The sequence below is a fragment of the Glycine max genome, chromosome 17 (assembly GCF_000004515.6).
Source record: "Glycine max cultivar Williams 82 chromosome 17, Glycine_max_v4.0, whole genome shotgun sequence".
NCBI lineage: Eukaryota > Viridiplantae > Streptophyta > Magnoliopsida > Fabales > Fabaceae > Glycine > Glycine max.
Window position 1 is genome coordinate 6313786 of NC_038253.2, and position 23933 is coordinate 6337718.

General features: G+C 31.6%; 4 protein-coding genes across 5 annotated transcripts; all 4 read left to right on the top strand.

The window, feature by feature from the left end:
• The first annotated feature begins 773 nt into the window (after positions 1-773).
• Positions 774-9814, top strand: LOC100805348 (truncated transcription factor CAULIFLOWER A). Of its 2 annotated transcripts, none has more exons than XM_041011107.1 (8): positions 774-1145; positions 4565-4643; positions 5385-5449; positions 5535-5634; positions 8036-8077; positions 8448-8489; positions 8589-8698; positions 9367-9487. In XM_041011107.1, the coding sequence occupies exons 1-8, from the start codon at positions 961-963 to the stop codon at positions 9410-9412; spliced, it is 669 nt and encodes a 222-aa protein (XP_040867041.1). In that variant the 5' UTR covers positions 774-960; the 3' UTR covers positions 9413-9487. The 2 variants fall into 2 exon arrangements, with proteins under 2 accessions (XP_040867041.1, XP_003549579.1); XM_003549531.5 differs by having other exon boundaries at positions 777-1145; positions 9460-9814.
• Positions 9815-13255: 3441 nt separating this feature from the next.
• LOC100527308 (adenine nucleotide alpha hydrolases superfamily protein) lies at positions 13256-14754 on the top strand. Its single transcript, NM_001251002.2, is given in 3 exon segments — positions 13256-13578; positions 14098-14183; positions 14283-14754. Coding segments are annotated over 3 exon segments (687 nt in total). The 5' UTR covers positions 13256-13265; the 3' UTR covers positions 14571-14754.
• A 1224-nt stretch (positions 14755-15978) lies between these two features.
• Positions 15979-19598, top strand: LOC100805886 (hexosyltransferase GAUT11). Its single transcript, XM_003549532.5, has 2 exons — positions 15979-16404; positions 17768-19598. The coding sequence occupies exons 1-2, from the start codon at positions 16249-16251 to the stop codon at positions 19220-19222; spliced, it is 1611 nt and encodes a 536-aa protein (XP_003549580.1). The 5' UTR covers positions 15979-16248; the 3' UTR covers positions 19223-19598.
• Positions 19599-21639: 2041 nt separating this feature from the next.
• Positions 21640-23928, top strand: LOC102661272 (protein BREAKING OF ASYMMETRY IN THE STOMATAL LINEAGE). The gene is made up of 4 exons (XM_006601359.4): positions 21640-21773; positions 22816-23141; positions 23237-23394; positions 23594-23928. The coding sequence occupies exons 2-4, from the start codon at positions 22851-22853 to the stop codon at positions 23700-23702; spliced, it is 558 nt and encodes a 185-aa protein (XP_006601422.1). The 5' UTR covers positions 21640-21773; positions 22816-22850; the 3' UTR covers positions 23703-23928.
• The last annotated feature ends 5 nt before the right edge of the window (positions 23929-23933 follow it).

The window sequence follows — 23933 nt, forward strand, 5'->3', positions numbered from 1 at the left end:
CAAATCTATGGTTTTTTTCATATCATTTAAGATAAAATACATTTTACCTCCTTTAATTTTTCACTTTCTTAACTTAATTCTTTCTCTATATTTTTTTAATATCACTAACCTGTCTTATATCTCATTTTTGCTTGATTTAATTACATTGGTAAACTCATTATAAATAGTTTTAACAACAATAATAATAGGGAATAAGTTAAGAAAGTATAAATAAAATATAAATCATCATAACATCAATTTGTTTTTTGATTTTTTTTCTTTTCAAATGCATAGTCAACCTAAGACAAATAAAGCATTATTTTATTTTTTTTATGAACCTGGGATATTTTTCAAATGAGAGTCGATAACTATTTTTTTAGATATTAAAATCTATTCAAGATATTAACCTCTCTTAAAAAAACATTTACACCACTAATTCAAAGATCATTTTAGCCCTCTTGCTGGTTTATATATATATTACTAGAATGTTTATAAAAGATAAAAGAAGAAAAAAGGGAAGAATGGTTATACTATTATTTTATCCGTATAATGTTTATATGAGATGTAAGAAACTGAGTGGGGGCGAGGCGCGCGGAAGAAACGGTGGGGACCAGTCTAAGTCTACTAGGACAGAACAGGGTCTCTGGCCAATCACAACTCGACAACGTATTTGACGAAACCAAGCAGGTTTTCCAAAACCACGTTTTAGACCGATCAGCGGTTTCTATATCTTTTATCCACGAATATTTATTTATACAGTAAGTTGTAAATATACTAAATACTGACCAATGATATTTCCCTTTTTCAATACAAAAAAAAAAAATGGTATGTATGCTAAAAAAGCCTTGACTAATAGTCCATACCATAATTTTCCTCTTTCCTCTGTGCCTCGCTTCTTCTTGAATCCATGCGCATGAGTTTGAAGAATTGTGTTAGCGGTGAGGTGAGATATTTCAATATTTGATAATTGATAGTATATATATGGGGAGGGGAAGAGTGGATTTGAAGAGGATCGAGAACAAGATCAATAGGCAAGTGACTTTCTCCAAGAGAAGGTCTGGCTTGCTTAAGAAAGCGCGCGAGATTTCTGTGCTGTGCGATGCTGATGTGGCTCTCATCGTCTTCTCCACTAAAGGCAAGCTTTTCGACTACTCCAACGAACCTTGGTACGTCCCTAGCTCTTTCTTTCTTCTTTGCACTCATGTATCTCTATATCTATTCTTCTGGGTTGCCTTCAACTATGCAATTAGTATACATATATGTTTTCCTTGTTTCTGAATGCACTAATATTATTGCTCTAGTGTTTTCTCTTTTCCTCGACCATGTAAATGTGTACAGTGCTCAATTTCTCATTAGGATTTCGCCTTCTATTCTTCCCAAGATTGTCAACATGCAGTAGGTTTAGATTTCTTGTTTAGTTAGACTTAATTTTTCAAGGGGGAAAAAAAATACCGGAACTTTTTCATGTCCGTCGAGTGTGTACGACTGTAGTGTTTGTTTGGGGGGACAAATTATTAGATAATTTTGCATCATTTTGTATTGCTCTAACCAAATTTCAATTTACTGTAAAGAATTAATAATATATGACAAAACTTATGGGCAATATCATATGTATTGTTCGTGTTTTTTCTCTAATTAAGAGTCTTACTAATTAACTTCTACTTTTATAATATTGATTAAGAAATTAAAATAATAAAATCTTTATTGTGTATAGGAGATAATTTTGAATATTTCAATAAAAATATTTTTCTGTTTAGTTCGTTAATAACGTTTTAAAGACACAAAATTATCATTTATCATTTTTTAATATAAAATTATGGAGATGAAAATTTTCAAATCTAATTAAAGAACAATATCAACAACACAACAATACCTATAGTAATGCTTCTAAATTTTGTTATTAATAATACTTACTTACACGTGATATGAAGATTAGTTAAGATACATAATTTCCCACCACCTAATCAAGAGGAATATTAGTAATACACTATCTCTAATACATATTTTGTTATTGATTGAAATTTTTTGAAAATTATAAAATTATGAGAGAATCAATAAATATAATGTAGGATCCATCTTTTTTGTAATTTTCAGAAATTTTTAGACTCTCTTTCAACTCAACGGGATAAATTCACTTATTTCACACAATTTTTCTGGTCCTGCCTAAACCAATAAGAAAGATTATTGCTAACATTTCTCCCTAATCAAAGTAAATTTACTAGAAATAAAAGTAGTTTTTTTCTTATAACAGGTTCAACCTCATTTACCAAGGAAAAAAACCCTTAATTATAACTTCTCCATATCAACAAATAATAAAAAGTAATATAAATACTAATATTAAATAGTTTTTTTTTTCTAAGACTTAAAACAAGGACTTGAAATGCCTTATATTTCAGCCGGCCCTGCCTAATCATTTTTATTTTGGGACTGTTAATTTGAGTATATATATGGTGTTGGTAAAGTCACTTAACATGTTATTAGAAGAATCGGGTCCGCAATAATTCAACTCTAACCACTTGGTTAAAAAAAATCTGATATAATGTAACTTGTTTAAAAAAACTTAAACAAAGGACAGGTAATAATGTAATATAATTTTGTTATCTAATTTTGAAAAGTAGAATGGATCATGCACTAGTAATATTTTTTTAATTGGTATCAAGTATTTTTTAATAAGATTTTAATTTTATTTAAACAGATAAAATTTAGTATCACTTGTATCAATGAGTTATTGATTTATACCGTATTAATTTTTTAATGGAGGTGGAGGCATCTTCATCTGACATACATAAGCACACCATCTCTGAGTAAATAGACCAATCACTGAAAACTGAAATGCGCCGTATTGCATTCAACATAGAAAAGGCAGAAACAATACAAAACGCTGGTGTTAGTGCTGCCAATCAAATTAATATTCGAAAATTAATATCACGGTCGAGAATACAACATACACTGTATCAGGGAATGCAGGGATTCACTTCCTTTTATTTATTCATGTGGTATCATCTTATAACAATTTTTTGACAGGGAGGGAAAGAAATCACAAGTTCCTTTCTGTTTTTCAATTAAGATAAAATTTCTTTAAAATGCTCCTCCTTTTTAAGCTGGTGTTTTGAACTTAACTTTACCCTTTATATTCCAAGTTACTTATATATGTATTCAGATGGTTTTCTATGGGAGAAAGGGATAAAAACTTATTCATCATTAGATTTTATTATAAATGTTTAAGATATTAAAACACATGTAATATGAATTTTTTAAACTCATCTGATTTTTTTAAATGCATGATTACAAGTCATAAAATTTTGACAATATATATAATATAAACTTGTTAACTTACGCTCACTTTTTCTTTTAAAATAAATTAATTAACAAGTTACACCTTACATATATTTTAATAAATTTGTATTTGTAGTTTGATAACTTATTTATTTTAAAAAATAAGTGGGTATAAATTGAAGTTAGAAAATTTCATACACATCTATTAACATACACTTACTTATTTTTTAGAAGTTAGTTAATAATTTACTTCTTGCATTTTAAGATTTAAAATTTATAGTTATAATTTAATTTAATAACTTATTCATTATAAAAAATAAATAGGTATAAGTTAGCATATATTTTATATATGCCAAGTAATTTGTGGGCTTGTGGCTGCTTAATGAGTAGAGAACTATAAAGCTGACAACAGATAGATGAAAAGCACAAAGGACATGCATGGACAAATTAGCATAAAATTACACCATTCTATTCTATGTAATCTAATTATTCAAATGTTATTAACAAAAAAATCTAATGTAAATTGTTATTGAGTTTCTAGTATAAAACTAACTCATTATAATTTTAATCTATTCCAACATTTATTTTTTATATTAACTCTGATAATCTCTTAACAAATTAACAACGGAAATGATTTTGTTAACATTTTTTTCATGAAACAGTAAAAATCTGGACAGCTGTTTGAAATTCGTTTCAAACATACCTTCACGCTTCAGGTTGGATATGGGTAAAGATTGAATCAAAATAAGTAAAAAAAAAAACCCAGCGTGATTCAGTTCTATACAGTAGGTGATGCATAATAAATAAGAAAAGAAAATCACTTAAAATTCGTTTTATTTTGGTTCAACTTCAATTAATTCTCCCATATATAGTTTTCGTTGATTGATTTGTGAATTTGATGCATTTATTTACCTGAATTTGATCTTGCCGGGGAAGTTTAAAAAAGAAGACATTAAGCAATTCGGTCTTTTGCTTGAATGCAAAATGCTACTACTACCTTATGAGTAATTTGAAAGCCTTTAGCTTGCTAGCTATTAGGAGTAACACAGAGATAGCAAATGCTAAACAACTAAGTTTTTTTAAAAAAATATTTTTTTGGAATGCTAAAAAATACACTTCTAATGTTTTTTAAATGCGTTCTCATACATTCTAAATAGATTCCTTCCTTCATCGCCCGCTAATTCAATTATCAATTAAAGCTATATATATATATATATATGTTTGCCTTCCAATGTAGTTTTTGTTTAAGGTGATGCAATTAATATATGAAATCTTTGCTCACTGCTACTTTAATTTCCCGAGTCAACAGTATGAAAAGAATTCTTGAACGGTATGAGAGGTATTCGTATGCGGAGAGACAACTTGCTGGAGATGATCAAGCACCAAATGTAAGCCTTCTATTTCTTCTGGATGAACTTTTAACTTCCTTTTTTATGTTTTATTATTGATGTAAATCGGTCCTTTACTTTCTCTAAACCCTCCCAGTGGAGGGTTATTAGACCATTTGTCCCTACTTAATTATATATTTTACTTGTTAAAACAAATTATATACATTCATTTATTACTTATTTACTTTATGAAAAAATTCTTAATTTGGTTCTTCAAAGTTTCATTACATTAATGGTTTTCTAAAATTAGTTCTCACAAACTAATCCGTTGAGTTAAGTCATAACTTCCTAAGATTTTATAACCAAATTAGTTTATCTAAGATGTGATCTGTCACCAAAATAGTCCCTAGAAAAATCTTTATATTACAGCTTAATTTAGTCTTGGATAAAAACGAATGATAGTTTAGATTTTTGGTTAACTAATTTAGTAGCAAATTAAATCTGCTTGATGAAAAAATCTTTGAAGAGTCAATGTGATAAAATCTTTTTTTTTTACTGGATGTGATAAAATCTTCGAAATATTAGTTTAACGACCAAAATTTTATAAAAAATAATACGAATGGGTTTAACTTTAGAAGATCAAATTAGATATTTTCTAAAGTTGATTTAACTATCCGTAACTTAGAAAATATCTGCATGCACTGTTAGGAAAATTGATTTAATTACAGTTTAATTATCATAATTTTGTATCCATAACTTTAGAAGATCAAAACTGATGTAATTATCTGCATGCACTGTTAGGAAAACTGGGTTATAGAACACGAAAAGCTCAAGGCTAGGGTGGAGGTACTACAGCGAAATCAAAGGTATTGATATATTATGGGCAAGAGCTACTTGTGTTTGTTGTGTAATAAAACATGCAATGACGACAGGTTTACTGCTTTGTTTCAGGAATTTTATGGGAGAAGATCTGGACAGCTTAAATCTTAGAGGACTTCAGAGTTTGGAACAACAACTTGATTCTGCTCTCAAACTCATTAGATCACGAAAGGTAAAACTATATATACAACCAAGATTGTTTTGGTGATGTCATTCATTCAACAAATATAGCGTTATTATAATTAAGTTTGATTTAATTACATTTTTTATCCTTATCGTTACAACAATATCTTTTTTTATTCCTATAGTTTAAAATATTTTATTTTAATTATTATAATTGTAATTTTTATTTTTATTTTTTGTCCTCATCGTCTAGACTAATGTTGTTTTAGATGAACCTAGATTAAGGTCTTGCTGTTAATTGTTGAATAACATTCATTTAAAATGAACGTGATATGATGATGTTCCTCTTTTAATCCATGTTTACCTCAAACGGTATTAGGTGACTTTATTAGATGGCGAGGACTGGAAGATAAAAAAAGTTGCGACTATAGCAATAAAAATGAAATGTTATAAACTATAGTTAAAAACTAAGAGTGAAGGTTACTGCAACTATAGGTATCAAATAGGTTTTTAAACCTGTAAGATTTTATTACATTTCAATTATAGAGGTGTAGAATATATCCAAATTATTAATAAGGGCAACTAATTATAATTAAATCCTAAACTACAGCAAGATATCCTCCTAATAGTCTATGAATCTCTCCTGATACGACTTGATCATGGTTTTCTTAAATGTGTACAAAATTTCTAAATACTGCATGCATGAATATGGCTTGATCGTGATTTTTCTAAATACTTGCAAATATATAATTACATGATTATATGAGATTCTCTTGTAGTTAGTGAATGAAGATTTCGAATGTCTAACTTATTCAATTGATAATTAAATTGTTATTCGACGAGCTTTGGTCAAAGAGATATAGAATTTTTTTCAGCTAGCTCACAAAAACATTTCTAGTCTTGTATCTAAAGTCTAACTAAACAATATTTCATAGGGACTTTTACCTTTATTTATAGTGGATGGGTGCGATTTATCAAGTACCTTGCAATAAGTACACATTCACGGTTCACCCCATAATTGAATTAAAACGTAGATTAGCTTGAAAATGAAAAGTTCGAGCAACATTTAAAATATACTTATGTTTTCTTTCGAACAACCATTCTGTTGCAGCTGGGTGTCAATCATGAAGGTTTGATGAAACATTCTATTTTAACAAAATAGATCTTCACGACCTTGAATTCAGTACCATTAATTGTCACTTCTCTCAATTTTAACTTTTCCATTTACTTACCATAACAAAATTCGAGAGTTTTCTTAACTTGACTCTTTACTGCAATTAAATATAATGATATGATGAGGAAATCAACCACAATGGTGTGTGTGTGTGTTCACTGCGTGAGAATAATATAGACCACAATAATATAGACCACATTTTTTTACTCAACCACATCAATCACTCCTCGAATCATGGTCCTATTTCCCTCATAATTTGTAGAAAAGGACAAAAGGTGATTGCCCAATGTGAGTCATTTATCAATTGGGAGACAAATATAAGATACAAGTTAAAATAGGCACATAGATAACATTTTTAAGACCAGGCCTTCCCCAAAAGTTATTGTTCCATTCTTATTTACAACTGCATTTCTTCCCTTAGATAGCCTAATAGGACAAGACAAGATTTTTTAACTATTGCTTAAATATATTTTTATACATGTAATACATCACTTTTAAATTTTATTATCTAAAAAATATTTTTTATTTTAACTTATTATCTTATCTTTTTAACTTTTGTTTTATCTCTATCGTTAGATTTGATCTTTTAAACGTGATAAGTTAATGTAATATCATCACAATATTGATTAAATGATGATGTAATAAACTAATAAAATATCATGTTACAAACTTCAACCAACATGTATCAAAAATAAAAATTTAAAAATATTAAATAATAAAACAAATATATTATAAATATGAAAAATATATTTAACTCTTAAATATTATTTAAGTTGCTTAGTAGTACTAAAGTTCTTGTAGCTGTTGGTCTATTACTCAACTCAAGAAAGGACCAACACTTGTCTGTGACTCCCTTTGTATCGTGTGCTTGATGCATTTGTACAGCATTGACAGTGTAATGGAATTTCTCTTTCTCCCATTTTTGTGCTAATTCTTGTGTGGTGCCGCGTGTATAGTCAAAGGTGTCTCCACTTCCCTTCTTACCCTTCTCAACCATGATCACGCAAGGTCAAGTTGTCGTGTTGGTTTCATACCAAAACAAGTAGTATAGTTGTTGTGAACGCACCTTTCAATAATATTGGTGAAAATATATACAAATCATAAAGATAACAAACTCCTTAAATTACTAGAAATCTCCAAATTGTTTAAGCCTAAAATCTCCTAATGACTTGATTGTGATTTCCTAAATATCTATAAATATATAATTACATGAAATTCTCCTAATATAATTTGAAATGAATTGAATGTCATTGTAATTCTTGGTGTTTACGTGCAGAACCAAGCCATGAATGAATCTATTTCTGCGCTTCAGAAAAAGGTGGGGTCTTTCTTGCCCTTTCATAAATGGTAGTGAACAATGTTTCTTTTTCTATTTTTTCCCTTAAAAAGAGGGGTGAACGATTGGCTTGAAAGTAGTACAAACATCATATCCAAAAATAAAGTATGAATTAATTCTCTACATTTTCAAAGAGTTTCTTGAGAATGTACTATTTTCTAAACTTCCTGGGGATGAACACTGGCTAATCATTGTTTTTGTGAGGATTGTAAATTGCTGAATATCAATTGATACATGTATTTCTAACCTTAATTTTCAGTAACAATATGCATGAACACATTGTTTTCATTGACCAAAAGTTTTGGATCAGCTGCCTCCGGTATAAATGATGATTTAGTATTCCATCATGCAGGATAAGTCACTCCGGGAACACAACAACTTGCTCTCCAAGAAGGTAATGACGTTTTTATTTTATAATAGCTCATTCAGTTTGTGCAATTTGGTTTTCAAAAATCTCACAGTACATAACAACAATGGTTTGAGTGAAAAACAGATAAAGGATAAAGAGAAGGAGCTGGCCCCACAAGAGCAAGATGGACTGCAAAATAACATGGATGTGACCTCTGTCCTTGTAACTCAACCACCGGAGTCCCTGACAATTGGGTTAGTATCTTTTCGTTTATGCATAACTGAAATGCTCCAAACTCTATTCATAGAGTGTGTGTGAGTATATGCATGAATTCATTTTTGTCTTTCATTTTGTGCTACTTTGTGTATATACCAATTACCATCTCAGATGCATGAAACCAATTAAATAGGATGAATGGTGAATCTTTCACTCTTTTTTTGACCATTCAATTATACTTGTATTTCTTTTTTTTTTCTTCATCATATATCATTTTGATTTTACAGTTTTAGTGTTTAACCCATTTATATAAGGGTATAATGAAATATGAAGCACAAATGAGTGTGTATGACTCATTATCTTTAATTTATTTGTTCTGTTTTGTAATACACCACTTCTTCTATACATTTATTATGAAACAATTTTTTTCCTTTTAATAATTTCTATGGAAAATGATAAATTTACACACCATTTATAAAGTGCATGGATGAAAAGAAAAAAGAGATAGAGAGAAAAAGAAAAGAAAAAAAAGTGATGAGAAATAGAGATGTGAAGAAAAAAAGAGAGAGGTAAAAATAAGATAAAAGAGTGAGTGAATGTTAATAATAAATAATAACTCTTTTCTATTGTGAAGTGTCAAGTGATATTTGATACTTACAAGGGGTGTAAAGAAAAATGAGGTTTATTTTAGTTACTGTTTAACTAGGAACTGGATGAAAAAGGTAAAGCCAGTCAGCAGTTACATGCAATAATGCATTCAAAACTCATTTTAAGTGATCACCTAAATGACTTGATGCAGAGGCTTCCCAGAAGCCAAATGTAATGAAGAAACTCCAACGTCGAGTCGACCTAAAACCATTCTTCCCCCTTGGATGCCTCTTCCTACAAATGAATAGAAAGCCTGTTAACTCTTGTTAAATACGAATACCACTTGTACAAAGACTAGCTATATACATCATCAGGGGCATTTGATGGTGACTATACCACCTGGATTGTAATCTCTGTGTGACGTTTCTGACTGCATTTTAATGCAGCTGCAAGGTATATTAAATGTACTACATATAAATATAAATGATACTGATATAAAATTGAGTTTGAATAAGGGTTCAGGTTTTGACTTATATCCAAATGTATAATTCATGATTTGTGCTCTCTTTCATTTCTGCATAAATTCTAAATAACACTCGTATTATGTAGTATAGCAGCTGAAATATGCTTTTGCCATATTTGTATTAACAAATATAAGGACTAAACAGAAAAAACTCGAGCAAAATATTCTTTTCAACACATATATATTAAACTTTAAATTATGATTTAAATAAAATTGAAAATTTTGAGAGTGACTAGCCTCGCTAGCTAAGTCACCTCCTTCCTTTGTCTCTGTTAAATATTTCAAATGCCAAGTTAGATTTTTTTTTTCTTTCTCTTTTAACGTTTTTATAATGAAACTATTTTTTCTCTTAAATATATTTACATTACAAGAAAATCTCTAGTCAGCGCAAGTCAAAACTAACTAATAAAATTGATGCTAAATGTGATTTTAGCATTGGATTGCTTTGGTATTGGAGTCAATACAAGTTTACTCTAAGCAAGTTTTAACATTCACATTGACATGACCTAAACTAAATTACTTAAAATCTTTGAACACAAAGTAGGACCATTTCTCTCAATAAAGATTTCTACTTTGATTTATCATATTATAGAAAATTAATCTTTCTGCTAAACCTAACTCTTATCAGTAATAACTTACTAACATTTTTCCTAAAGTAATTATCATTTTAATTTGTTTTAAAATTACTTACTATTTAAGAACACGAAGAAAACATTATTTTTTAAAAATTTATTTCTTATCTATCGGTAAAAAGATAATATAGTGAGGTAAGTTCATTTTTTTAAAAAACTTTACAATGGCGATAATAAAATTTTAACTCAAGACTTACATAAACTCCTATCATTAATTTGTACCCCAAAAAACTCATATCATTAATTTAATCCTAACAAATTTATATTCTTTTAATATTAGTAGATGATTAAAATTCTGTTTTACCGACGTGGTATCTCTTCAGCACATAATCAAGGATTTTATCATAAATTTGTGTATATAAAAAATACTCTATTAAAATAGTTCAAATTCTTAAATAAAGGGAGTTGCTTGGGTACAGCAAAAATGCTCTATTAAAATCAATGTTTTTTTTTTCTACTATCCGTATTGGGCCGACAATTCGTATGGATCCGTAGGTGCCCATATGATTTTTTTTTTCAAAAACATAATTTAGTTTAAAATTAATAACAAGAATCAAACTTGTGTCTCTCAGGATATTAATAAAACATTCAAACCAAGCTAATAGACACATTATAATATAAATAAATAATATCGCTATATATAACACTAAAATTTCTAATTTATATTTAATGTACATATAAATTTACATAATAAATTTTGTGATGATTATTTTTTATCTAATAATTAATTTGTTTATATATATAAATTATAAATAAAAATCATAGGTTTAATAAGTATTTATATATGTAAAAAAATATCAAATTTATTTAATTATTAATTGCTATAAAAAAATATCTAAATACATCATTCAATTAAATATTATATTTATTTAATTTTTAATCATTATAATAAACATCTAAATACATCATTCAATTAAATATCAAATTTTTTTACTTTTCAAAATTTGTAAATAAATTAAATGAATAAATAATTTGTAAAAAAATATTTTTAAAAAAATTAAAAGATACGGATTGATAATTTTTAAATAATTTTCAATCTGTATGTTCTCATACTAATCATCCATCTATGTATTCTCATGCTTTCACTGTGTTGTTAGATGTCCCAACCAACAAAAATGCTAGATATCTCAACCAACTCCCTTAAATAAATCTCGTACAATATCTCAAAGACATTGCATTTTAACTCTTTTTTGAGCCCACAAACTCCATAGTCCATACTCCATACCCATTGAGTCAAGCGGCCACGGGTTGGAAAAGATTCACATAAGGTTAAGGCTAGTTTAAGGGTAAAATAATTAAAATTTAAGCCTTAGACTCACCAACAAAAAAAAAAGTTATTATTATATTTTATAAAACAAAAAAGTTACATATATTAACATAAAAGTCACACTTTTTACTAAAAATATTTACCATATAATTCTCTCATTTAAAAAATTCTCTTAAAATATATTTATGTCTCAATCATGGTGCATAAAGTTGGTTTGCAGGCAAGCCTAGTAAAAGAGGACCGTGGTGTAGGCCAACGTCTCTGCCGCCGCCACAACAATATTAGACGAAAAGAAGTTCACACAATGATGTGGTGGCAACTGTCAACTACATTTGGAATCTCCCCATACAAAACAAGTAGAACTGTAAGCTCTGGTCAGTGTTGATGACGAGTTCAATTCGATGAAATGAAATTAAAATAATATACAAATTAAATAAAATTATTTAAATATTTTATCATTCAATTTATACTAACAATAAAAAAAATATTTTTATTTGGTGTCCACATTTCATCAAACAATTTTATCCTTAAATCACTTCTTATTTTTAAATTTTTCTTTTAACTATATTAACTTTTCACTATTCTTATATTGTTAGCTTTTTTAATTATGCCATTTTTTTATTAACTGTTATTTTGTTTTATTGTATTTTATTATTTTTCATCAATTTAAATATAAATTAAGAGTAACGTCACGTTTTCTTTTAAAATAAATTTTACAGAATGCGGCTCGATATAATTGTTAAAATTAAACTAGAAAGAAAGTAATTTGTTAATTAATTAAAGAACAAAACAGACTCAAACTAATTATATCTAAAATTTATGTTCACAAAATTAATGAGGATTAGATTTAACACAATCATTTTGTTCTTCACATAATTATTGCAAGGAAAACTGGGTTTAGTGTTTAATCATGTCTTAAGTATAATTATCTTGTATGAAAGATATTCACGGAAATAATAATGAAAAAAAATCCTGTCTACCAATTTTTGGGAGCATAATTATCACTTACTACCACAGTCAACTAAGTTTAACAACTTCCTCATCATTTCCTTACATAGTACTATATCTTCACATCCAATAATGTAGAAGGATATTTAATGTTTTGTGACTTTTGGGACAAAGGAATCACTGGACTCTTGAGATTACGTGGTTCCATGTTTCAATCTTCCTCTAAAATTCTAAATGAACGTGATCTCCATTACTCCTCAAATTCAAACATCATTTACTTTAATTTAATGATTAGTGCGTCCAAGTCTAGTTTATTTAATTTTTCTTTTAGTGGCTAATGACTAGAGAATTATTCTTCCACGCGTGTGGAAACCATTAAAGAAATTGTTGTCAACATTGTCAACTCCCGTCCATCATCCAAACTCTTGATGCATGGCTGGCACGTTCCAGAATTTGCCCCACCGAAGACATCACACAGAAAAAGCCAAAGAAACCATTAATTTTCATTTGAAAGAGAAGAATCACAAGTTCAAAGTCAAGGGTGTATGAGTGTGAGACAAAGAAACTGGCCTTCATTGAAGTTTTTGTTCCTCAATAATGCGTGTATATAAGGACACAGTTTAAGTCCTTTGGAACTAACACAAAACATGGGAAGGCCACGCATTCGGTTGTGTTTTGGTCGCGCCACGCCTCGTGTTCGAGCCTTTTCTGCATCTTCTTTTCGATCCAAGTCCCCTTCCTCCTCCTCTGCCTCAATCAAATGTGAAAACAGGACTGAGTTTTCAAGCAACGGAGGCCACGAAGCTGGCAGAGACAACAGGGGTGAAACGGGAAATAAGATACTGGTGGTTGTTGATTCTAGCTTTGAAGCTAAAGGGGCTCTTGAATGGGCACTCTCTCACACTGTTCAGACCCAGGACACTGTTGTTCTTGTTCATGTAGCCAGACCCACAAGGGAAGGTGAGAACTAATAGTACTATTCTTTTCTGTTTGCACCTTATTCTAAATTAGGATGCACTTGGACAGAAAATTTAATCATGGATAAAATACTTTTTGGTTTCAGTTTAGTCTTCTAAGTTAACTTTTTTTTTTACTTTGATCACTTGAAGTCTTTATTGGATCAAATTGATTCTTTCATCAGTTTATTAAACTAATTTGATAGTATGTAACTTACCACGAAAGATGTCACATCAGTGATCCTTTATTATGTCAAGTTTAAAATTAACACTATAAGTACCAAATCTAGCGAAAGCATCAGACTAGTCTAAAAAAATACAAAGATAAAAGTAGAACTTTTTAAACTTAGAAACCAAATTAATTACAAATAAAAGTGTATTTTAGTCTTTAATTAAATACGTATGAGACTTTTATGACATGAGAGCTTATTAGTTTGATTATAAGCTAACAAGAGAGTGTACACCCAAAATAATTATGTACAAGGGAAAAAAGCTAAATTGTGTTTTTGATTGCTATTCCCAGGAACTGAATCTGGTTCGAAGTTTAATGTGAAGACTTATCAACTTCTCCTTGACATGAAAAGCATGTGCGAGATGAAGAAACCCGGGGTAAGTTTGGAGGAATGTTATTGTTTTTATGGTGAATTGGACATATATGCATCTATGTAGGACACGAAGTAACACTTGGTGAGTTGATGGGTTTTTCAGGTGGTAGTGAATGTGGTGATGCTTGAAGGAGAGGAAAAGGGTGTTGCAATAGTGCAAGAGGCAAAGAAACAGAGGGTGTCATTATTGGTAGTGGGACAAAGAAAACAATCCATCTTGGGGTGCATCATGCGGAGGTGGGTACGAAGAAGGGGAACAAGACCTGGGATTGTTGAGTATTGTATACAGAACTCTCCTTGCATGACCATTGCGGTGAGGAGGAAGAATAAGAAACATGGAGGCTACTTGATTACCACCAAACGCCATAAAAACTTTTGGCTTTTGGCTTAATATGAAATGAAATGGGATAAGGAACATAAAGTATTAAGGTTGTTGAAATTGGTTACTAAAAATTCAATGTACTTGTGCATTTTGGAAATGGTCATTTTTAAGTTGCAAGTCATTGTGCAGCTACAACACTGTACTATGGGAAGTGACTAAGACATTGTACAATGGGAAAATGCAGTTTAATTACAATTTACAAGGTACTGCTAGTGTCGTATTTTTGGTTCGTGAACAGATTAAAAGGTTTAGGTTACTATTTCGACGGTGTCAGATACAGGGCATTGTCACAAAGTAACATGCAACATTATGTGCAGTAGTACGATGGAAAATAAGCTACTCTCATTTGTCCAGAGATTAGTCTTTGAGAACAAATGGAGTATTTGTGTTAAGAAGGTTTCGGTTTGAATTGGACTCTTAACATAATCATAGCTATAAAAGAGTGGATTCCATCCCACCTAAAAGATATAATTGAATATTTGGATTAAAATTTTATGATCGAAGGAAGTTAAAATCAAGAAATGGTGGGTTATTGGAAACTAGAGAATATAAAGTTAGAAACTCAGATGCAAAAAAAAAAAAAAAAGCAATCAAACATTATTTGGTTGTTGAGCAATGGCAATGAAGATAGTGCCGAATGAAATTAATAAAATGGAGACAAATTAATTTGTTATAGGCTGGGTGCCCAGGGTAAAAGGGGCCTGACCCAACAGAGCAGGGTTATGACTTAACTTTTTCAGTTGAGTGAGGTCCTATGCCAACAAATTGGACCAACATTAGGGCAAGGATGGACTTAAGATTTTGGACAAGACAACTCAACTCCCTTTAAATTGTTGGGAGGCTTCGCTGAATGGCTAAGCTTAGGGTTTTTTTTTCTCCACTTTTACATATATTCATGTTTTCCCAATCCATAGTTAAGATTAAAAATGAACAACTACTGAGCTTCTGTTAAGATGCCATGCCATCTCAAAAGACAGCACATTCGATCATGTGAGGGCATGCCTTCCTGGTGGCTCATAAAGGTTCATGAACTAACATTTTAATAATGCCAATTAAATCTTTTCCATATCACAATTAAGCAATTTTAGATTCTTGTAAATATTTTTTTATGTGACATTGACTAATATTTTAGACTCTTTACATGAACTCTTCAAAAAGAAAAGACTCTTTACATAAAAATGTTTGTATGTGAAATTAACATGGTGACTAATTTGACATACTTACATAATCTCTTATTTGTTATTTTAATTCATAATTTTATAATTATTATGTGTAGTTTTAAAATATACTTATATATTAAATATAAAAATAATTATAATAAATAGTTATTTGATGTTTATATTAAATATAAGTTTATAATTATTATGTGTAGTTTTAGAATGATTTATTTTTATTGTAAGAAATAACAGTGTAGAGTAGAGCGATGCTAATAATGTTTGGTATGTATGTATGTATGTATGAGGCTGGCTAACAGGTGAGAGTCAGACACGCACACGCGTAGGTTTAATTTCATCTCTCAAAGAAATGAATCCATTGAATATTTGTATCCTTGCTTCGCTTTGCTTGCATGCTTCCTTCCCCATTCAAATCTCTCTCAGTTGTTTGTTATTTAATTGAATTTAATTTTGTGATCGGAATCGGAATCGGAATCTGAGTGGATGTGGATTGGGTGGTGAACCGGTGAAAGATGCGACGACGGGCTGCCGAGTATCGGCGCCCGGCACGACGGAGGTTTTCATATTGGATCTGGCTTCTCCTTGCTTTCTCCTCCATCCTCGGATTGCTCCTCTTCCTTCTGCAGCACAATCACCACCACCAAGATCCGCTTCATCATCCTTTGCCCGTGAGTTTCAACTTTTCTCTTTTCTTTATTTCCATTCCCAATCACTCCTTTACTCTGCCAATAAGCACACACAACCCCACCAGTTACTCATTAGATCCTAATTTTATTCTTATTCACTACCTTCGCTTCAATCCTTATCATTTTTCAAAGCGAGTTTATAAGAGTGTATTCGTTCTTCAATTTTAGTAGGATAAGTTTCACAATGCACATCAAATCAAACCAAAGGTGGATTCGTATTTGTTGCTCATTTTAGAGGACCTGTATCGACAAGTAGCAGTAGGAACGTAATATCTATGGCTGGATGAATTTTTTGGAGGGAACCTCTTGGACTCTGGCTTTTATTTAGCATGTTTAAACAATTTTTCATTTGTATTTTTGGGTTTGGGTATACTGGAATTTGTGTTCAATCCTATTGGAAATGGGAGGTAAAGATAAATGGTTGTGGTTAAATCAGCCAAGAAACCGATATTCAAGGGACAAGGGTAAAAAGAGTTTTTTTTTTTTAAAAAAAATTTTGATAGGGAAGAGACTGAAGAACTGCTACTCTAGGTAGAAATTGTTTAGTTAAACAGGCACTAATTACTAGGTTTGTAAACTGTTCAGTATTTACTTGCACATCATTCCCCTTGCAACTGTTCACTCACATGCATGTCACCCAATCTTCAGAAATTGCTATATTATGGAGTCAATTTCACATGCAGCCATAGTTTCTCATTTCACCAAAACCTGTGACTTGTTTCTATCATTCTACTTTGCAACATCAACCTATTTCCCATTTTACTGCCTTTTGTATGACGTTTATTATTATGTATCTCCTGTTCAATTGACCTGTTTCCAGATATCTAGTTATACCATCTGATCATCGTTTCATCACCTCTAGCTATTTTAGAGTTATTATGTTTGGTTTTATATCATCATCCATTATTATGCTAGTTATCTCTAGGTCTTTCAAGCCATCCAGCAATCAGGAAAATGTCTAAAACCAGGACATGCTATTCAGGGAATTTCTTATTGAATATGTGTTAAGTCTGGATAAACTTATCAATAAGCACTTATAGGAGAAGGAAATGCAAAGGCAAAATAAATCAAACTTCTCTCATAAGTAATAAATTGAAATCAACTTATGTACCTCACTTTTTTTATAGTTGAGGTGCATAACTTGCTTTTAACTTATGAGAGATGTTTGATTCATTTTACCTTCATTTTTCTTCTATAATTCTTCACACTACTGTGACAGCTATTTTAAGGTTCATATTCTCAGTTACTGTTGCTACTCTTTAGTTATTATCACTTTCTGTTGTTACAAGTATTCTCTTATCTCCCCCTTTTGGATACTGATGGAGCATGTGACTTCCCATTGCAGGAGAGAAATGCAAGAGTTGAACATTTTGCTAAGGAGGGCTTGAATTTTACTGAAGAGATTTTAAGTGTAGCATCATTTTCGCGGCAGTTAGCGGAACAAATGATCCTGGCCAAGGCTTATGTGGTTATTGCCAAAGAACACAACAATCTTCACCTTGCCTGGCAGCTTAGCTCAAAGATCAGAAGTTGCCAGCGTTTGCTTTCGAAAGCTGCCATGACTGGTGAGCCCATCACACTGGAGGAAGCAGAGCCAATTATTAAAAGCCTTTCTTTTCTAATGTTTAAGGCACAAGATATCCATTATGACATTGCAACCACAATAGTGACTATGAAATCACATATTCAAGCTCTCGAAGAGCGGGCCAATGCAGCAATAGTTCAAAGCACTGTGTTTGGTCAAATAGCAGCCGAAGCAGTACCTAAGAGTCTTCATTGTCTAAATGTGAAACTCATGTCTGATTGGCTAAAGATGCCATCCCTGCAAGAATTCTCAGACGAGAGGAAAAACTCCCCACGGCTTGTGGACAACAATCTATATCATTTCTGCATATTTTCAGATAATATACTGGCAACATCTGTAGTTGTAAACTCAACTGTCTCTAATGCAGATCATCCAAAGCAATTAGTCTTTCACATTGTCACTAATGGAGTCAATTATGGGGCAATGCAAGCATGGTTCCTAAATAATGACTTTAAAGGAGCCACCATAGAGGTACAAAACATTGAGGAGTTTCATTGGTTGAATGCATCTTATTCTCCTCTTGTCAAGCAGCTCCTCAATCCTGATTCACAAACCATCTATTTTGGAGCATATCAAGATTTAAATGTTGAACCCAAAATGCGTAATCCCAAGTATTTGTCTTTACTGAATCATCTCCGGTTTTACATCCCTGAGATTTATCCGCAACTTGAGAAGGTTGTCTTCCTGGATGATGACCTTGTTGTCCAGAAGGATCTTACCTCTCTTTTCTCTCTGGATTTGCATGGGAATGTGAATGGTGCAGTTGAAACTTGTCTTGAAGCATTTCATCGTTACTACAAGTATCTCAACTTCTCAAACTCAATTATTAGCTCGAGGTTTGATCCACAGGCATGTGCATGGGCATTTGGTATGAACATTTTTGACTTGGTTGCATGGCGGAAGGCAAACGTGACCGCAAGATATCACTATTGGCAAGAGCAGAATGCTGATGGGACTCTTTGGAAGCTGGGGACACTTCCTCCTGCTCTTCTTTGTTTTTATGGTTTGACAGAGCCACTTGACAGAAGATGGCATGTTTTAGGATTGGGTTATGACCTAAATATTGACAACCGCCTCATTGAAAGTGCAGCAGTTATTCACTTCAATGGGAACATGAAGCCATGGTTGAAGTTAGCTATAGGCAGGTATAAGCCACTATGGGACAAGTACATAAATCAAAGTCACCCTCATCTACAAGATTGTGCCACAAGTTGAAATGCACTACTTCTCAATATCTGATGGATTATGCAATCTCAGATTATTTTATACTCTTGATCTGTGGTTGCCTTAATGTAGAGTCAGAAGTAGAAAATTTTGACTTCGCTAGGAATATTTTTTCGCCCCTTCTCTTTTTCTTTTCCCCAATTTTTCTTTTGAATTAGTCTTGAAAGAGAACAGAATGATTTCTTATACACTACAAAGTTGATATGCGTTAGGTGAAGAGATGTGGGAGAATCCATTTTTGGCCGGTGCGGCTATCTTTTCCCCTTCTGCAAGTGGTAGAATGATTGTTCTTTAGTAATTCTTGTAATAATTTATCAGCTCTTTCAAATAGCAATGTAATCGAATGAAAAACATTTCTTTCCCCGTCTCCCTCGTGTTATTTGTTAGAGAAATCTTACAGTAGTAACTCCCTGTTGCCAGGTGACCAGATCTTTATTTGCTAAACCAACTATAATTGGTTGGTTGGGTGTTGTAGTCCTTTAAGAACTAAGTATCATTGTCAAGGAAAAGACAAACCAATTCAAAACTGAATCTAATATCACTGTTGATTTTAGGCAACTGCTGGAACAAGACAAGGATTGAGGAACAAACCTGGAAGAAAATTTTAATTAACACAATAGTAGGACGATGACAACACCGGTTACCATTTCAATTCCTCGGTTTTAATTTACATGATAATAACAGAACTGGCTAACATAGCATGTTTGGAACAACGTCGTGGATCACATCCGACACTCAAAAACATGTCAAATCACTCAAATGATGATGCAGACCTTATTATATAATGATGTCAAAACTGTGTTAACTACTTTGTTTTATTATTATTATTATTATTTATATAGGCGTGTTATATTTTTTTATGTTTAAATTGTATTTTTAAACTGTGATTCACCAATAATAACATTATAATTATTACTAAAAAAACGTTATAATCGTTGAAAACAAAATTTTTAAATATAGCATACTTTCAAATATAGTTAGATTTTCATCCTTAAAAATATTAATGGATGAACAGAATGGTTTTCCTTAAACAGGTTTATTGGGTTACAAGTGTGAAGTGAAGTCTCATAAATGAGGACCCATTGATATAAACCTTAAGATTTTGGGTTAGAATGTAACGTTAGATCTCCTTTAATAAACTTTTTCTAAATAGGGAATCTCTTCCACCGAAGGTACTAGTTCTGTCACTCATTATTATAAGTTTGCGTGGCAAGGAATTTTAGACAAAGGTGGTTTTTCACAACTTTTCCTGTCAACAAGTGATACATTCAAATTAATCTGATCCTATCTCATCATTCCTAAATTAACCAGTGGTTGGAGAAATAAACCACGGCAGATAAGTTTTTTTCCCTTTATCTTACCGCACCAAAGCTAACATTTTATCACATAGCAAAACTTTTCAGCAACTTCTATTTTTGAACTTAACTTATCATTTACTGCTAAATTTCAAACGTAGATTAATTTCATCACAAAATGGACAACATAATAGTGACACTTGACACGCAATGAATTCTGAAGTTACAAAGAATGAATGCTGTCATCCCCCTTCTCCCAACACAAAAAATAAAAAATAAAATAAAGGAAAACAAAAGGAAGCACGTATCACTGGTAGATACTATAGAGAACTAAAAAAATGTAAAGTGCTGTATGATATTCTTTGATTTTAACGGTGCCATATGGTAAATGATTAGTGTCATATTTTAATTATTTTTGGAATTAAAATATTAGCATTTATTTTTTTATTTTAATAATTTTTTTATAAACTTTTCTTAATTTTAATTATTTTAAATATTGTACATTTATAAATATTTTTGTTTAAATATGGAAGATTCATTTATATATTTTTTTATGTTTTTATGGTTATTTGTTGAAACCAGAAACCAAGTTAAGATGAAGAACACAAATGATTAATTTATAAAAATTCAAGATGTCACTTGCCTGGACTAGCAATCAACTCTGAAAGAACCAACTCGCTTGGGTGAGTAGGTCTAGCACCTCGAATCATTTTGTACAAAAGTCATGCATAGCAAGGAGAAAAGGGCAAAGTGCAACAACCAAAGGAAAAACCAGCAAGCAAGGAGAGAGAAGAGAAAAAAGAGTGGAGTTGGAGTTGTGACGTGGATTGCATTCTTCATCATTTCTTAGTTTCTTCACAGGATTGGATGAAATCTTCTTATGTATCACTTTTGACCAGTAGAGCGAGAGAGATGGCGTTGACGACCGTAATGAGGCGGGAAAACAGCTCCGCAATTCATAGTGCTGCCGCCGTCCATTATGGAAGCTTCCGTTTCCACGGTGCCTTTCCAAGTCAGCACAGATCCTCTCCCCGCGTTAAACAACGGAATGTTCTCCAACTCCCGAACCTGCATCACCATCCACATCAATCATACATACATACATGCATATCAACAAGCCCAACCACGTCGAGAGAAGGCAGTATGGCTTTGAGAGCTTTGACGCCGATTTGGAGGCAGTGGCGAAGGGCCTCCTCGCGCGGCTGGCGACGCTCCGGTGGTACAGAGAGCGAGATGTCGTCAATCAGGTTCCCTTCTTCATCTCTGTACCTCAACTGCCTACACTAAGTCGTTATCATATTCATACGTAATATGATACCTTCATTTCATCCTGTCAATGTTTTTTATTTTTTTCTCCCCACCATGCCAAATATAATATCCATTTATAGTGGACTAATAAAAAGCCCACAATTTTTTATTTTTTAATAAAAACTATAGGGCGTCAAGTCTCAAATCTCAATATCAGAAGTTGATTATTTTTAGCTAACTCTAAAATCATCTTCTTACTAATTTTATTATTTTCAAACATTGAATCAAGTTAAGAAGTTACTAAAATAAATTTGTCCCAAACAAACTTATAAACTAATCAAATAGTTTATAAATTACTAGAATAACTTACTAAACACAATTTAAGAAGAGAAATAATGCACATACAATCCTTTAGTTATTTTTCTGTAACAATCCATAATTTATTTCAGAAAAATGAAACATTTGATAAGGAATTTAAGGCTCAAATTATGGCACGCCTACTCGTAATTTATGTTAATTTATCGTAGCAATTAAAATAACGGTATGTAATGACGTTTTTCTAGTATTGTTTTCTTTTTAATCTCTGGCCAATTGAAAATGAAATGAGTATGACAGCCCGGTTTATGTGAAAAATTTGTCACCTTTTCCAAGTTTACAAACATAACTGAGCCATTACTCATTGAGGATTGTAAATTGTAACTCCCTTGGCCTTAAATGAGTCTTTCAAAATTCAGATGCTAAAACCTAAATTCCTCTCTTTTTTATCTTGTGTCCGTGAGCCATTTTGCCATTCTCTATAACGGTATTCTGATAGGAAAAAAAAAAAAAAAGAGCTAAACAAAGCACACAAAGATGAGTACAATGGCATGGCTAGCCAGATCATTTTTCTCGGTTTGCTGGTTGCCCTTAGGTAAAGTATGAAGGCTAGTATAATTTCAATTTTTTCTAGATTAATATTTTGTAGCTTTTACAATTTTCTTAAACTTTTATTTATCAACCCCATATGCCGTATTCTTACATAATTTCCTTAACTCTTGGCAGATGATCATGAACTGACTTCATCCCCTCACGGGACAATGAAAAGCTTGGCATTTGATAAGAAAAACGAAAAAAGTTTTAATAGTATTAGTAACAACGATTTGTCACGGCCAAGCAAAAAAATCCACAGCAAGGAGAGACTTTCAAACAATCCAATAATAAAGGATAAAGATGATGGTGGGGTTCCCATTGGAAACAAGTTTGATTGTTCAAGTTGGTCACTCTCCGCGGATGAAGATTACATAGTGTTTTGCTTTGGAAAGGATGTGGCACAAGGTGACAAAAGTGTTAATGAAGTGCATAAAAATTCAAGGCCAGTGAATCGCAAGGTATGCCATTTCATCAAAAGAATTAGTCGCCCAATTGGCCTTTGTTTGATAAATTGAATTATTATATTCCCTGTTACTTCGTGTGACTCAAGCAGCTGAAATATGGTGAGAATGAAGAACAAGTTAGAGACCTGAACATTCATGAGAAAATATCAAATGCTAATCAGCACCACAATGATGATGACATGAGAAGGGCAGAATCAAGTAACTCTGACCAATCTGAAGGCAGTAGAAGTTCTTTTGCATTCCCTGTGTGAGTGAATCATGTTTTCTTTTTATCAGCAAATGTTAATTTGTTAGGATATTAGTTCCATTAGTAGAAGAGATCATGTTAGCATTTAGTTTTTTGTTGGAATTTTAATTCAAGCATGAATGTATAATGATGGCGTAAACGTATTACATGTTGTCTAATGTTGTCAAGGACTTGGTTGTTTTCTTTGAAAAAAACACAGGTTAGGTTGGGAATGGATTGGAAGCCCTGTACAAATGCCCAAGTCAGAAGGTTTGCACCTAAGGAAGAACAAGGCTCGAGCTATGCGATTTGAGTGTTGTAGATTCTGATGTGATAACTGCACATGCATTCTTTTATTTCTGTTTTGTTTTTGTTTTTTTTTTACTCCTCAAGATTGAATTCTTTTGTCCAGATAGTAGTCGTTAGCAAATGTCACTTTTTGTGTGCATAGTAAATCAATAATACTGATCAATATTGTTCAGAATTTCTTCCCATTTCATCTTTAATTTGCTTGAAAATTCACTAGTTACATTCCACCACTTGATCTATTTCGGAAATCT